The following is a 16247-nucleotide window of genomic DNA, read 5'->3' as shown; positions in this document are numbered from 1 at the left end:
GCATAATTAAAAACTTTACCAGCTCTAAGCAGCATGTTTTTTTAACCTCTGACTTCTTGTGTGACCATTTCCATCTCTATCCTATTGTAAGATGTCAAAAACAAAATAATGGCGAACAGGCTGGAAATGATCAATATGCAACCCCATCCACAAAAATAGACACAGAAGAGTGCAGCAACTATAGGGCCATAGCACTAATATCCCAAGCAAGCAAAATCATGCTCGGAATTCTGCAACATAGACTTGAACCAAACATGGACAGAGAAATTGCAGAGGTCCAAGTGGGGTTCAAGAAATGAAGAGGCACTAGGGACCACATTGCAAACATACAAGGATTAATAAAGCATACCAGGGAATTCCTAAAGGAAATCAGACTACAGCCAAGCCTTTGATTGCATACATCATGAAAGGCTATGGAATTCTCTTAAAAACATGGACTTGCCAACACATCTGATAATCTTGATGAGAAATCTGTATTTAAGACAAGAGGCCACTGTCAGAACAGAAAATGAAGAAACAGAATGTTTCCCAATTGGCAAAGGAGTCAGGCAAAGCGGCATCTTATCATCCTACCTGTTTAACTTATATACAGAACATATTGTAAGGAAAGCATGCTTGGACACAGAAGAAGGAAGAGTGAAAATAGGAGGAAGCAATATCAACAATGTGAAGTTGAAGGCTTTCATGGCAGGCATCCATAGTTTTCTGTGGGTATTACAGAAAAATATCAACAGTCTTAAGATACCCAGAGAACACCATAATACTAGCAGAAAACCTCACAGACCTGAAACAACTACTAAAGAAGATTAAGGAAGAAAGTACAAAGGCAGGACTTCTGTTGAACATAAAGAAAACAAAAATAATGACCACGGAGATTCTAGACAAATTCTACCTAGACAGTGAAGAAATAGAAATAGTAAAAAAAAGTTCTCATAACTGGGATCAAACATTGATAGAAACCGGGACTGTAGTCAGGAAATCAGAAGAAGATATGAAAGAACTAGAAAAGATTCTAAAATGGAAAGGTATAGAAGTGAACACAAAAGTTATAATTGTACAAGCTATTGTTTTCCTTATTACCATGAACAGTATAGATGTGAGTACTGGACAGTTAAGAAAGATGTGAAGAAAATCAATTCATTCAAGATGTGGTGCTGGATAATAATGTTGAGGATACCATAGACAGCCAATGGACAAACAAATGGGTCCTAGAGCAGATCAAGCCAGAAAACTCCCTAGAAGCCAAGATGATACAACTTAGGCTGTCATACTTTGGACACATCATGAAAAGACATGACTCACTGGGGAAAAAAGCAATAATGTTAGGAAAGGTGGAGAGAAGCAGAAAATGAGGAAGGGTGTATGCTAGATGGATGGACTCTATTAGGGAGGTAACAGGCATGAATGTACAGTAACTAAGCAGAATAGTGGAGGACAGGAGTTATTAGCGATGTCTCATCCACAGTGTCACCAAGAGTCACAATCAACTCGAGGTAGTTAACTGTAGAAATCCTATTGATGTTCTGTTCTATCTATCTACCTACCTATCTATCTTCTCAAGGAAGGGAGTGACCATGACTGAAATCTGTTCAGCATGCCAGTGTTTGTCTTGAAGTGATGTTCAAAGTGAACTTGAAGAATCCTGTCCTTACTTCAGTAATGCTGGATAAATATCTTGGTTTCCCCTTTCCTTCTATGATAAATTCTGAACAAAACCAAACTCAGATAAAATTCTCACCCACTCCCTAATCCGTGGAAATTTGAAATGAGTTCAGTAAAAGGGCCTGGTAAATCTGTGGGCAGCAACATTCAAAGCTAGGCCTGAAATTGGTGTTTCCTTGGTCTTAGGGATCCACAGAACTTTTGTGAGAGAGAATATTTAAATGCTGGAGCTCCACGCTCAGTGTGTAACTATTCTGTTTACACAAGGGCTGGACAAAGCAATGCTGCCTGAGTGAAAGGTCACAATGGTATCTCACCAACATCACCAGTTCACATTCAAAAGAAAATCAGCCAAATGCTCCACTGATATTAGTGATAAGATAAAGTCCTCCATACCCCTTAAGGCAGATAACTAATTTGGGTGATGCAAGCCAGGCTCTATGGCACATACAATGCTTTCCAGTCCATGCCCCTCTGCTTCCTGAAGTGGCTGCCTCAACAATGACGTGCTTCAGACAAGGTCCAGTCTTTATTGGCAGAGATGAACAAACTTCCATCATTACTGTAACAGAAATCATTGGTCAGCTTTCAAAAAGAAGAAAGAAAAAAGATTATGCTTACAAATTGGGATGTCTGAAGCTATTTATTTATTTATTTATTTTAACCCCTATTAGCACAAGCCCATTTATTTAACTTGGGGCTCATTCCCATTTACAGAAAATTCAAGTCCTAATTCAGCTCTGCTCTGCTCTGCTATTTGATTCCAAAACTTCCACACTATGAATTGGGACCTTTTGGATTCGCTGTTCTTTGGCATGATTCTCATCCTCATTTAGTTGGCTCCTGCTCCCCAGCCTGGCCTTGGTCCCTCTCCCAGCTTCTGCGTTCCCTCTCCCTAGCCTGGCATTGGCCCCTTCCAAGTCTCCATTCTCCCTTCCCAATGGCCTGTCACCCAGCATGGATCAGCTACTCGAGCGGGGGGAGGGAGGCCGACAGCAGCTTTGGCAGGCAACACTGAAGGCAATACCACTTGGGGAGGTGGAGGAGGACTGCGCTCGGGGCTCAGGGCTCGGGGCTCGGGCCGGGAGCAGGTGGAGAGCCCTTCCTCCATCTCTGCTGGGCCAGCCAGGCCTCTCTCACTGCTCTGGAGCAAGTAGTGTCAGCTGTTCTGGGAAGATCCTGGATGTGCTCTGGCGGCAGCAGCATGTCAACAGGTGCATTGCTCTGCAGGCACTGGGCCGGAGGTTGGTAGCATGGCAAGTCGGAGGAGGAGGAGGCACCCCAGGGGGCAGAGATGGCTCCCACAATTGACTCTTTCCATCCCTCCCTCAGTGCAGGTGCCTGGGCCCACAAGAGGCCTGTAGAGGGGTCTAAGGAATGCCAAGCAGAGAGCAGAGCAGAGGAGAGCCCTGGGCGTAGAGGAGGAGGAGGAGGAGGATGGAGGCAAGGCTGGGTGAGGGAGCGCAGACACTGGGGAAGGGTCCAAGGCAAGGCTGGTGAACGGAATGCTGAGGGTGGGGGAGGGAGCCGGGAGGACGAGGAGGATGGGGGGGGGAGACTGGTATTTTCCTATAGAAATTCCTTTTTTGTATGTTCCAATATTTTAGTAGTGATTTTCTGATAAAATGGTCTTTGAAGTCCTTGTGTACTTTTGCCTTCTTGTGCCACAGGTATGCATGCCAAAAAATTGTTTATTAAATCCTTCCAATATTAATAGTATTTCATTTTCTAAGTTAATCCAATCAGTCACCCTTGTAAATATGTTTGCTTGATGGTATAATTTTAAATCAGGAACACTATATCCTCCATTTTCTTTTTTATCATCGTTTTCCATTTTGTTCTTGGCTTGCATCCGAAAAATTGGGATGCCTGAAGGTTTTTAGATGTTCAGTCTACTAGTTTGCAATAGAAAAGTATATTGGAGGATTTCACTATATTTTGCCTTAAATTTCTTGGGATGGGAAGGTGGGAAGTTCAATTTTAGCTAAATTGTTATTTGTAGTTATTTTGTTTTGTTTTGTTTGATTTAATATATGTTAGGCTTTTTTAAAATGGGAGAATAGAAAGGGTGTTTAGATTTTCATAGATTATTTTTAGATTATTATATATATACTTGTGCTTTTTACTGCTATTGTGTTTAGTTGTTTTGTTGTTGTCTGTTTGAATGTTATGATTTAAAATGTAATAATAATAATAATAATAATAATAATAATAGCAGACTTCACAGGATTGGCCAAAACCAGGCATTCCTTATTGCCTATAAAATGCCAGAATTTATGCTTGAGATACATATTTTAACTATTCCTCCTATACCTGAAAATAATTTTGAGGCCGAACACCATAGCCCTAGCCCCAGATCATGGGATCTGAGCTGAAATTTTGGATTTACAGATAGATAGCTATTTTGTGTGTATTCCAAACAATAATGATTTCATGGATCTTATATTTAAAACCTGTTTGCTGCTACTTTTTTTTCTTCCTGTAACTTATACTAGACTCAAATGAAATGTATTAAAATTTTAAAAAATACCATAGGATCTTCTTATTTTATGTTTTTGGAAACACAAGTAGTATAGGTACATAACAATAGCTAAGTTAGAAAGGAGCTTGGTTATATCTCACATCCCTGGTACATTTATGTACTAGATTCTTCAAGTTTAATAGAACTTATTTCAATAAATATTGTTAGAATCATACTTGGAATAGGCATGAAATTTACCTAAAATTTATTTTGCCTGTGTCATTATATTATTTACATTAAACCACGGGGAGTTATGAATTTGAAAGGCTTAACAATACTAGAAATAAGAAACAAACATAGGCAGATCAAATGAATGTTCAACAAGATTTACTGTTTCAATGTTATAATGAATTCGGCATCAAAGCATAAAGCAGCTGCAGAATATATTCATTTGGAGAGTTTTATTACAGGCATCTATTTGAAAAGAATGGGGAGGGAGAGGCACATTGATTCATAGGGGTTATTTGAACTGTGTGTGTTTGACATACATTTTAATTATGTCTTCCACTGGTAGATACATTTTGCATTCTGCAAAGATACATTGTTGGCTGTCACTCCAATTCTCTCTCTCTCTCTCTCTCTCTCACATACACACACACACACACATCTGAAATGGCATGTCATTCTACTCATTTGAGGCTTGATTTCTATTAGGATGTAAACTGGTAAAAATAAAATCATTGGAAAAGAATTATTATGAGATTCTAGCTGTCAGTTAGAGTAAAAAATATCTTAACCATTCTAGGCATGAATTAGAAGGTCTTTATTTTATCACTCTAGTAATTAAAGAATTGTATAGTGTGCATACTAATTTTGGCTGATAAGCTGATCATAATGTGCCACATTTATTTTGTGACTTCTATGGATAAGTGAGTAAAGTTCAACTACTAGTGTTTCCTCCAACTAAAAGAGCAAAGATATAGCCATGTCAGTATGTAGAATCAGTATGTTGAGAGATCTTGTAACACCTTTGAGACTAACTGAAAGAAGCTGACAGCATGAGCTTTTGTAGACTTCAGTCTAGTTCCTCAAATGCATCTGAAGAAGTAGCCTGAAGTCCACAAAAGCTCATGATGCCAATTTCTTTCTTTTATTTAGTCTCAAAAGTGCTACAAGATCTCTCCACACACTAAAAGAGCAAAAGAATACATTGCTCCCATAGGCATGGCAACTGGAGAGTGCTTCTGGGATTTGGGACCATATAGAAATCTAATGTATCAAAGACCAGTGTTCCACTTGCAGACTGCCCCTCGGGCCCTTGGGGAGTTTATGTTTTCTGATGCTGTTTTGCAGCACCTGATGTCATTTTGCATCACTTTAATGACACTCTGGGTTTGCTTTTATTGATCCATAGCTGGCCCAAAATAATTTAGAAGGAAAGAGAAGAGAACAAACTACAGCATTTTGCATCTGGATCAATTCAAAATGATCTGGCTCCAATCTAGTTTTGTCTGGTTGGTCCAGTTCAGTTTGAGATGGCCCCTAGTGGACAATCATGCTATTGGGGGCAGCAAACACATTTCATTCTAATAGGTAATGCCACTCCAACTGGATTTACCATCACATTATTACAGTTGGCATTAGTGATCCATGGAGGCATGGGGTTTTGGAGATGAGGAACTATAGTAGAATAATTGACAGTGGAAGACAACATAATAATCACACATCTTGATTTGGATCATTGTCATCATCATCATCTTTCTCTCTTTTTCTTTTTCTTTTTCTAGGAAACAAACAAAACATATTCAGGAGCAGCTGAAAGAGTCACAAAATGGGAAAACCTACAGCCTCAATGCTTCCAGCATGATGGCAAAATCAGAGCCCAGGGCCCAAAGCCGAGTCCAGCTGCAAAATGTAAGTAAACCTGCCAACCTCAGTCCTTAATAGACTGGATGAATGTTTGATTTTGATGGTTTGGGTTTCACATCGTTCTCTTCATTCCCCATATGTACCACTGTCTTGCACCTGTGGCACTATGGGACAAAGCAAAGAAAGGAAGAAGCATTGAATTTTCTAACAGAATCTGTTAAAACAGGCAAAAATTAGACTTCTGTTTGGACTCTCATTGCTTGTGATAGTAAACTCTGGCTAGTAAATGCTAGCTACTATCTGAAATATTTTATGAGAATATCTGAGAGCACTATGGAATATACAGTGTTGTTGCCTTGAGGAACTGAATAAAACAGTTCAGTCTCTTTGGAAACTGGCTAATTATCTGCTCAAAATAGCAGGCTAAGAGAAAAAAAATATGTATTTATATATGCAGAAGGTTTCTAAGACTCTGTTAGTTAGATAAGAGCCAACATAAACCTGTGGATAAGAGAAGCACATTTCCAATCAAAATCTCAGCCCAACTACAAACTCAATAGGTAGTTTTATGTGAGTCACTGGATTTGATTCCTCATTAGATTTCTTTTCTGTTATGGGGAATGTTTTTTCACAAGCAGCTCGGCATTATCCAGTATTTTGAGCATAGCACACTAATAATTCACAATTACATTTTAGCTACTTTCAAAATTATCATTTAAAACATTAAAAAATATAAAAATTGCAAAAAGGAAAAAAAACAAAACTAAGTGACTCCCCCAAAACTATGTTTCAGGCATATTGAGAAGATATTACTTCTTACACCCAAAAGTAATGATTTGTTGCCATTAGAGAGAGAGAGGAGTGACAGAGATTTCCTTTAATCCCATAAGTAGCATGATACAGGTGATATAATTACTCCTAACATTTAGCTTTCAAACTCAGACTGATCTTAAACCTTATAATGCTTCAGCATAGCTAATACACAGTTGACTAAGATCTTCATCCTCCACTAATATTTTGGCTGGAATATTTTGGACTAATTACAGTTTCAAACTCTTTTTAAAGGCAGACCCAGTTACATTGATGTAGTTCAGCCTGAAAATAGCTAAGACATTAATGGCCAATGCAAGCCAAGTCCATCTCCTCTAGGAAAGCTACCAGCTGCCAAAACAGTTGATTCTAGTAAAAGGCACGTCCGCCCACTATCATAAGCTGATCATCCAGGGAAAGCCTTGGATCTAAGAAAGCACTCCAGCTGCATAGTTGCATCTTCAGGGGAAGTGCAATTCCATATTGGGGGGGGGGGGGGGTTCACACTATGAAATTATAGCACTAGTGTTCCACTTTAACTGCCACAGTTACATCCTATTCAGTCTTTTGATTTGCAATTCAGGGAGAATTTATAATTATTCCACATTTAGAATTCTCAGCCAGAGAGTTCCTTTGATGCCTCATCAAACTACAAACTTCAGATGCAACCATGGCAGTTAACATGGAATCGTAGTGCTATAATTGTACAGTGTAAGGGGACATCAGAACTAATTGTGTATATTCACCCATATTTCCAGACTCCTCATCAACCCTATGCCCCTCTTCCCTCCATTTTTAAAGTGTTAGTTTCAATTTTTCTGATAGAGGTTTGGGTAAAAAACTAAGAAATAAATAATAATCTATTATTTATCTGTCATGTACAGGAATATAAATAATATTTGGAACTGCATAACTTCATAGAGAAAAGAAGTCTTACTACATTGAAATAGCCCATAAACATGGTCAGCTTGAGTGTGTGTATATATGTGTGTGTGTGCGCGTGCGCGCGCACACACACACACACACATACCTGGGGGGCCCAGGAGAAGAATGGATACTTCTATTTTTAAAAAACTGCTTGAATGGATGGTGCTTATGCAAGATGAAGTTTTGCACAAAACACTGTATTTTGCACAAACATATTATTTGCAAAAAAGGAAATAAATCTTCCAAAATTTTCATCGAAAAGCACAGAAATGTGAAAAATCATTTTAAAATGGGGCAAAAACCTGGCAATCTATATCTTTTGAAATTTATAGTTTGTGTATGAGGGAATGAAATAAGTCAAAATTTTCATCACTACTCATATAACTATCAACCTGAAATTGGGAGTGTTATGATAGGAAAATGCTGATTATCTAACCTTTGATCCCCCAAGTTCTTACTCATGTTTTTTTCCTATTTTTCTTCTGAACTTTCATGCACTTATAATTTACCAGGGTTTGTTTTTACTCCTTGAACTGAAGTTCTGGAAAAGAGCATTGATGGATTTTTTTTTTAATTTTTTGTGAAAAGGAAAAAAAGCAAGCTCTAACATCAGAGCACAAGCAGCAGCATGCTTTTTTAAAAGAAAAAATCGCTCGACATGCTTTGATCTACATTTTGCTGCTGTTGTTGTTTATGCCTCTTAGAAATGTTGCTGCTTCATCTGTGAACAGATGCACTGAGGTAGCTGAATTCAAGGGCCATAAATAGGAATCCTCCATCTCACAATTTGTTACACTCCATTTTACTGGAGCTGATAGTACATCTCTCTTTCTTTTGTCTTCACAGAGAGACAAGATTAATGGGATGCCTTCATTATGCATTGCGATTATGCATTGCGATTGACTATGTCATAACTGAAGGTTGCTTACCACTTGAAGGTTACTTTGCATAATAGCATAGGCTGCAATTTTGGGGAGATATTGCATGACAAGTAAAGCTTTTACCTTTCCCTCAAAGCCAAAACCAACTTCACTCTGCTCTCAGAGCTATGCAACAAAAATGATCCTCATTTAAACAAGTTGAGAAGTCAGTAATGACAACTAAAATGTTTTGATTTACTTCATGATTGTAACTGCTTTTACCACTAACCATTACTTCTACTACTAGTACTACTACTACTACTTGTTAATTAGCCTCAGCCAACTCTGACTCCTGGCAACCCCATGGATGAGACCTCTCCAAGACTGCCTATCTTCAACTGCTCTGCTAAGGTCCTACTTGCTGACATGTGGTCTCCCTGATGGAGTCTAGCCATCGGGCATGTGGCCTTCCTCTTTCTACTACCTTTTACCTTTCCTAGCATCATTGTGTTTTCTAATGATTAATTTCTTCTCATGATGGGACAGCCTTACTTAGTCATCTTGGCTTCCAGAGAGAGTTTAGACTTCAGATGTTCTAGAGCCCTTTTGTTCATCATCTTGGCCATCAAATTTATGCGCAAAATCACATTTTTTATCCAAAATTGTAGCTTTCACACACACACACACACACACACACAAACACACACACACTCTCCAGAAATACATGTGGGTGTCTGTGTAAAATGGGAGATATTTTGAATAACTATTGTATTAATGGGACCACTGTTTTTTCCACATAGTGTCATTTATGTCAGAGATAACCCCTCATGCAAGGTCAAGTTCTTTGCTGCTGTTAACATTTTCATAGGAATGGATTTTATGTATTCAGTTGAGATAACATAGCAGAAAAGGAGAGGTAGGGTAGTCAGTCACCATACTACTAGCAGAAAACATCATGGACATGGAACAATTACTAAGGAAGGTTAAGGAAGAAAGTGCAAGGACAGGATGGTTGCTAAACATAAAGAGAACAAAAATAATGACCACAGTGGATCTACATAAATTCAATCTAAATAATGAAAAAAATGAAATAGTTAAAAGGTATCCTGTATCTTGGATCAAACACTGATCATAATGGAGGCTGCAGTCAAGAAATCAGAAGAAGATTAGGAATGGGAAGGGTAGCCATGAAGAATTAAACAAGATCCTAAAGAGTAAAGATGTACAGCTGTGTACTAAAGTTAGAATTGTCCAATTCAATGTATTGCCCATCATCATGTATGGATGTGAGAGCTGGACAGTGAAGAAAGTGGATATAAAGAAAATTGACTCATTTGAGATGTGATGATGGAAAAGAGAGCTGAAAATTACTGTGGGCAGCCAAAAAGACAAACAAATGGGTCATTTAACAGATCAAGCATGAACTTTCTCTTGGAAGTCAAGATGATTAAACTGAGGCTGTCACACTTTGGCCACATTATGACAAGGCATGACTCATTAGATAAGATAGTAATGCTAGGAAAAATACAAGGACGTAGAAAGAGAGGAAGACCACACACCAAATGACTAGACTCAATTAGGGAGGTCACGGGCCTCAATTGACAAGACCTAAGCAGAACAGTGTAAAGGGGCTTGGAAATGTCTCACCCACAGGGTTGCCATAAGTCAAAGTCACTCGAGGGCAACAACCAAGTATGTTCAGTTACATTTTGTCAAAAGAGAGGAAATGAATTGTGAAAAGTAAAGATAACTGAGGAATTAGATTTGCATAAAATTTGCAGGTATAGCAATAGCAATAGCAAGTACATTTCTATACTGCTTATCAGTGAAGTAAGCACTCCCTAAGCATTTTACATTTGAATTCACAACCTTGTGGATGCAATACAGGCATTCAACCACTGCACCACCAGGACGTCCTTGTATATTTCTATGTCTACATGTATGGGCCTCCAGTCATTTGAAGACTTCTGTCAAGCAATAAAGAGTTAAGCTGGGAGAGAGGTACATGCAAATGAGTAATTACATCACAACTGATGGAAGGCCCACTTGGCCAATCAGTGAGCAGGAGCAAGAGTTTCTTCTGGAAGCTTCCAACAGAGAGATATAAAAGGCCTCTGAGATCAGTTGCAGGAGCTTTTGCAGTGGGGGTCTGGAGTGAGAATATTTCACTCGATGTGGGTCTTGCCAGTTGGGAAAAACAGCAGTGTTGAGCATGTGTCAAGAAAGCCTACTTCAGGAAGGTAGTTTGTGCGAGGTCAAGGTTAGTAACTACACTTCAAACCCATCTAGGCTGGCAGAATCTATCTCTGTATCAGTACTTAGGAATGTGTCAGCTAGAACGGTTAGGCCTTATTCATTTTGTTTCTGTTGGCGTGCTTGAAATGAGTATCTGATAACTATACATATTGTACCTTCAAGGTCAAAAGACCTTGTATGACTGATATTTTTGTTAACAGAATCAATATTTTCTTTAAAAGTATCTACTATTCCTACAATTTGTTTGAAGAGCTTGATTTGTCAGTTTTTATGGTGTCCTTGTTATATACACACTCTCCTTGCATTAGCTTTCCTGGAATGGATTGCCTAGCATCTTGAGACTGCCACCTCATATCAGGGTCGCTGACATTACCTTTAGTCCTATTGGCCAGTTGGCTGTGAGAATGAGGCTTAGCCCCTTCAGTTACACAGACATCTTGACAGTGGGGGCTGCTGATATGTCTTGTAGTTAGCTTTTGCTCAAAAGTCTCAATTTCTTCACTTAACCTGTCCAACATGTTTTAATTCTGATAGCTGTTCAAAAATCGTAATTACAGTTTGTGTAGTAACCAGGCAGTATTTAGTCATGGGTTCTGTTGGGTCTTCTCCTGTTTGATGCTCCACATTTTGGTCCTTGTTGTGTTTATCGGTTATTCTACTAATTTTGGTCTTTGTTTCTGAATCCCTGCCACTGATTTCTGGGCTAATGACCTGCATTGACAATCTATGTGGGGAGACCTGGTCATGGTCTCAATTCACCTTTACATTATAAGGTGGGGAAGGGTCCAGGATCTTCTCTGCTCCTATCTCCAATTGAGAATCAACAACCAGAGTTTCAAGATCGTTAACACTGTGGATAGGATTTGATTTGATTTGCTTATATTCTTATTACTTCAAAGCACATCAATTCTGGGGTGTTTTGAATGAGGGAGTGAGTTTGGACTTCCACCCATCTGTTTTCTTTGACTCAGATGTTTATGTTAAAAATAATTTTCAAAGATGGTGGAGAGGCGAGGCTTTATAGGCTCTGTCTCAGCTGGATGGGGGAGCGGCTGCTGGTCTGATGATAGGATTATTTATATGCTCCCAAAGGGAAATGCTGAGAAAAAGGGAGGAGCAAACAGTCCCCAGTCTTCAAGCAGCCTGTTCCAACAGCTACTATTCCTACACTTCTTTACACATGCCTTAGTTCGGTTATCGCTTGCTTAGTTTAGAAAGAGAAGGGAACTATAAATCCTTAACAAGTACCTGTGTGTGTTAAGGAAAAGTTATTATAAATTCACTGGGTGGTGGCAGCATGATTTCAAGTTCGCCAAGAGTCTCATTCAATTTTTCAGGTAGTTTGAACCGACAACAGGGGATTTGGGGGAAAATAAAGGATCTGCTGGGACTAAGTGGCCAGACAGGGCTGCTGTTTGGGTTGCTTGGACCACAGGGATCATCACAACATGCAAAATTTAAAACAGTGACTACAGTTTAAAATATGCTGTACTTCATAGTGGAGAAGAGTGTGACCAAATGACCTTTCTTCCTCCTCAGTTAGCTGTTGGGATGTTGAGTGTTCAAGGACCCTACTCACCCTCCTGATAGTTATTTATCTTCAAACTGCTCTTGGACTAGACAACTGAGGATAGAAAAATTATAAGCTACTATTTATTTCCTGAACGAAATGGTGAAGTTTGGACAGTCAGGAACTGCTGTCATTAAGAATAACACATAGGGAAGTATGATGTTTTGAGAAATAATTCTATGATAAAAATTTCCCCAAGCAATTCAGTTTTTTAAAACAATAACAACACAATTTCACATTTAAAGAAACACAGTTTCCACAGAAATTGTATGGGGATGTGGCTGGCAAAAAAAAAAAAAAAATCCACCAGTTTTTCCCCTTAGGAAAAATGAATGTTAGTGTTCTTACATGACGCACAATTTGGTACATTTGTAAGTTGTTGTTGTACTCTAAATGCAGGATGGAAATGTGTTCTTTAATATAGCATTCCTAAATATAAGTATCAATCACTGTCTTGTTTAAAGTTTGTATTTGAATACTGTACGATAAAGTACAACTCTTGTAAGTTGAATTTTCAGTGAGTTTATAGAATTCTCAGTTTGAGAAACAAAATGAAACAAAAATCCAAACTGGAAAAAAATCTACAGTTTAAAATGCTGTGGGAAATGTTGTTTGACAAATACCTTGCAAGCAAACAACCAGAGCCTTAACCTTGCTTGCTGTTTTTATAGTCAAGCTTCTGAAACTTTAGTTGGCACAGAGGTGTGCCTGAGTGAGAGAAGAGTAAAGGGTCTATTTTGTTTTTAAACTGCAATTGTGCAAACAGCTGAAACATAAATGAGGCTGGCTGAAGTGAAAAGCAAATTTGCATTGCATTTGCACAGGGTATAAAAGGAAGTGGCAGGATTATAGTCATTTCCTTACATTTACATATCATATTATTTTGGGATAAGATGCAAAAGGGATGCTGAATTTGGTACATAATCTGACAGAGTGTATTTTTGCCACGTGCATCTCATCTCCCAAAGCTCAAAGTTCAGCAGAATTCCACACTAAGGAAACAAAGGTAGTGTGTGTGTGTGTGTGTGTGTGTATCAGAGAGACAGCCAAAGGCAGAAAGCCTAGTATGTCATGCCATTTCTCCAGAATAATAATTCTAAAAGAAATGAATGTGAGGGAACCTCACAAATCACACTCTAATGCAGCAATGGACAATCACAATGGGATGGCAACAATTTTCTACTTCTGACGTCCTTCAGAAACTGCAGAAACTGCCAGAAATGCTGGAGAGGTGGGGGGATTGACAAAATGAGAATCAGACAGAAGTCTATTTCTTGTTTGGAAAAGGCAGCATTTTTAAAATGTGTTTGCATTAAATAGTCTGGGCCGATCTACACTATTCAATAACCTACTGCTTAAAACTATTTAACAACCTGCACTATATAAAACCTGTAATCTACTTAAAAGGAAATTTACCACCCCAGGAAGTGTCTGTGATGGATAGTTCATACATTAGGAAGAGCAGAAAAATGGTATCTGAGAGAGTTGGCAGGGCCTGAGGGTCACAGAAATTACCTATGGGCCACATGTAGTCCCAGGGCCACATTTTGCATGACCCTGTTCTAAATTTAGGGAACAAGACTCCCTCTGGATAAACAATTTCAATAATATATTCTGCTAGAAGTGTGGTTTGCTACCTTCAGACATGATACCTTAATTGAACTATTCCTCTTCGACACTGACCATAAACTAAAAACAAACAGACATATAAATGTTGCAGGAAGAAAACTAATTACAGATGCTTGAAGAGGCAAGTTTTGAGAGAGGCCACATAATTTGATAGAGGAACTGGCATTTTTTTTTAAAGAAAAATAAAGACAAGCCCTTTGGCAACAAATGAGAAAGAATTAAGTTTCGTATCAGACATCTGGGGGGAGTCAAGAGTGAAGATAAAGAGAAGAAAGAAAGAGATTTTTTAAAAATAAACAAAAAAACCCACAGCAAATCTATAGTTTCCTTAATAAAACTGGAACTGCAAGCTTAATGGTCAGCTGCTTTGACCCGTTAGTGGGGGGAAATACTAATATTACAAAGCAGATTAATGAAACTAAAGAATCAGCAAATTACACTCTATTGTTAGGACTGGAGAAAACAAATAACTGATAATCTACAGGAAGAAGTTTAACTCTTAGAGAAACAATTATTGATCAGGAAAATAGGAACCCGTGTTTGTACTTAAGATTTTACAGGTTTGGAGAAGAAAAACTAAAGTGGTATTAGATAATTTAAGTTCACAATTTCAGTCCAGATTTAAAAATTGTTGCTGACAATGTGGAAAGGATGTATGGAGTTATGAGATCGCAAGCACCTCAAGAGAGCTGTTTTCAGGATGCTATAGAAAGGTTTGCCAAATATCCCAGGAGGATTTTGTTATACTGACATCCCAGTACTGTGAAACAGTTGGAATATGGCAAGAGGTTGAGGTTTAGCCTCTGAAATACTTCAACAGGGAAGAGCTTTTAAACCCCCAAACTGCACCCTCAAGAAAAGTAAATCTGAAATATACATGGGGTTTCCCATTCAAACTCATAATATGGTCTAAAGGAAACACTATAATGGCTGCATTTGATGAAAAGGTGAAAAAATTACATGAAAATTTAGAAGGTGATGTTCCAGATTTAGAACAAGTGAAAAGACATATGGGAAGTGGCAAGGAACAGGGAATTGGAAAGAGTGGACAAGGGAGAATAAGACAAGACAACAGTGAAGGGGAAGAAAGTCTTGCCAACCATTTCTGTCCAGCACCTGGCTCACTTTACCTAATGTTACAGCAAGTCTAATTGTAGGGCTGGGAACCACCTCTGTACATTTCTTGAAGTGGACATCTGCTGGGGATTCAGTCTGGTATCTTAGGCATGCAACACAATATCAGTTATTGAGTTATGTTTAGTACAAAAATTAATTTTAGAGTAATTAATTATAGTTATAGATCCAAGGCTCTGTGATCCTAAGTTATGTTATATTTACATTTTTTAAACAATAACTCTTTACTTTCCAGTTTTTCAGAATTATTTCTAATAGCTTTTTAAAGGCTCTTAACCTGCACTAAAAATAAACTGATTCACTCATCATTGAGATGACACCAAAGAAAGAACATGAGGTAGCAGGGTAGGGCATTCCACAAGCTATTGCTTGAACTATGTGATATCCTCAGTCCACAATTCAGGAATTTACCGCACCACTAAATAACCCAGTTTACTTTTCCTGGCTTGAATCTTAATTCAGGATGCAGGATTATCATACTTAATATGCCACCAATGCCACTGACCAAATGCAGCCTGGCTAACTTCTGGCGCTCAGCTTGCTGGTTTGCAAAGTTGGGAGCATCCTGGTTTTGAAAAAAAGGCTGGCTGAGCTCAGCTTCCAGCTGGAGGTTAGCTGGGCAGCACACGGCCGGTGGTATTGGCAGCATTTTGAGTATGATAATACCCAGCTGCAAACTGAATTAAGATTCAAACCAGTAAAGGTAAGCCGGGTTATTTAGTGATGTGGTAAACTCCTTAGTGATTTTTTTACATGCCAGTAACTGTAAAAGAAGGTAAGTGTACACCATTATGCTATAAGGGAGTGAATCTATCACTTATTAAGTTGTACTCATAATGTAATTCAGTTGGGACTTAGCTTTGGACAACTTTGGAGTGTCAGGGGTGCATTTTCCATTAAGATCCAGCACAAACAACTCCAGGCCTGACAAATGAAAAGAATTCTGGTTCCTGGGATTTATTTTTGCTGTGTGGTACTTCAGGCTGTATACATGCATAAACCCCATTTTATATTTTTAAAAATGCTGATCCTGAAGGCTTCAAAGAATGGGAAATAGTCTTTTGTTGCA

General features: G+C 38.5%; 1 protein-coding gene across 1 annotated transcript in view; it reads left to right on the top strand.

The window, feature by feature from the left end:
* The window catches only part of NRG3 (neuregulin 3), a 763610-nt gene that overhangs the window by 726486 nt on the left and 20877 nt on the right, over nt 1-16247 (top strand). The window contains exon 6 of the mRNA XM_089510637.1: nt 5911-6037. Coding sequence (XP_089366763.1) covers nt 5911-6037 — 127 coding nt within the window. The remainder of the gene's footprint in view (nt 1-5910; nt 6038-16247) is intronic.

The sequence above is a fragment of the Sceloporus occidentalis genome, unplaced genomic scaffold, assembly GCF_023333645.1.
Source record: "Sceloporus occidentalis isolate IW3139 unplaced genomic scaffold, rSceOcc1.0.p SCAF_2, whole genome shotgun sequence".
Classification (NCBI taxonomy): domain Eukaryota; kingdom Metazoa; phylum Chordata; class Lepidosauria; order Squamata; family Phrynosomatidae; genus Sceloporus; species Sceloporus occidentalis.
The sequence above is the reverse complement of the archived record's forward strand: the minus strand, read 5'-3'. Positions and strand labels throughout refer to the sequence as shown.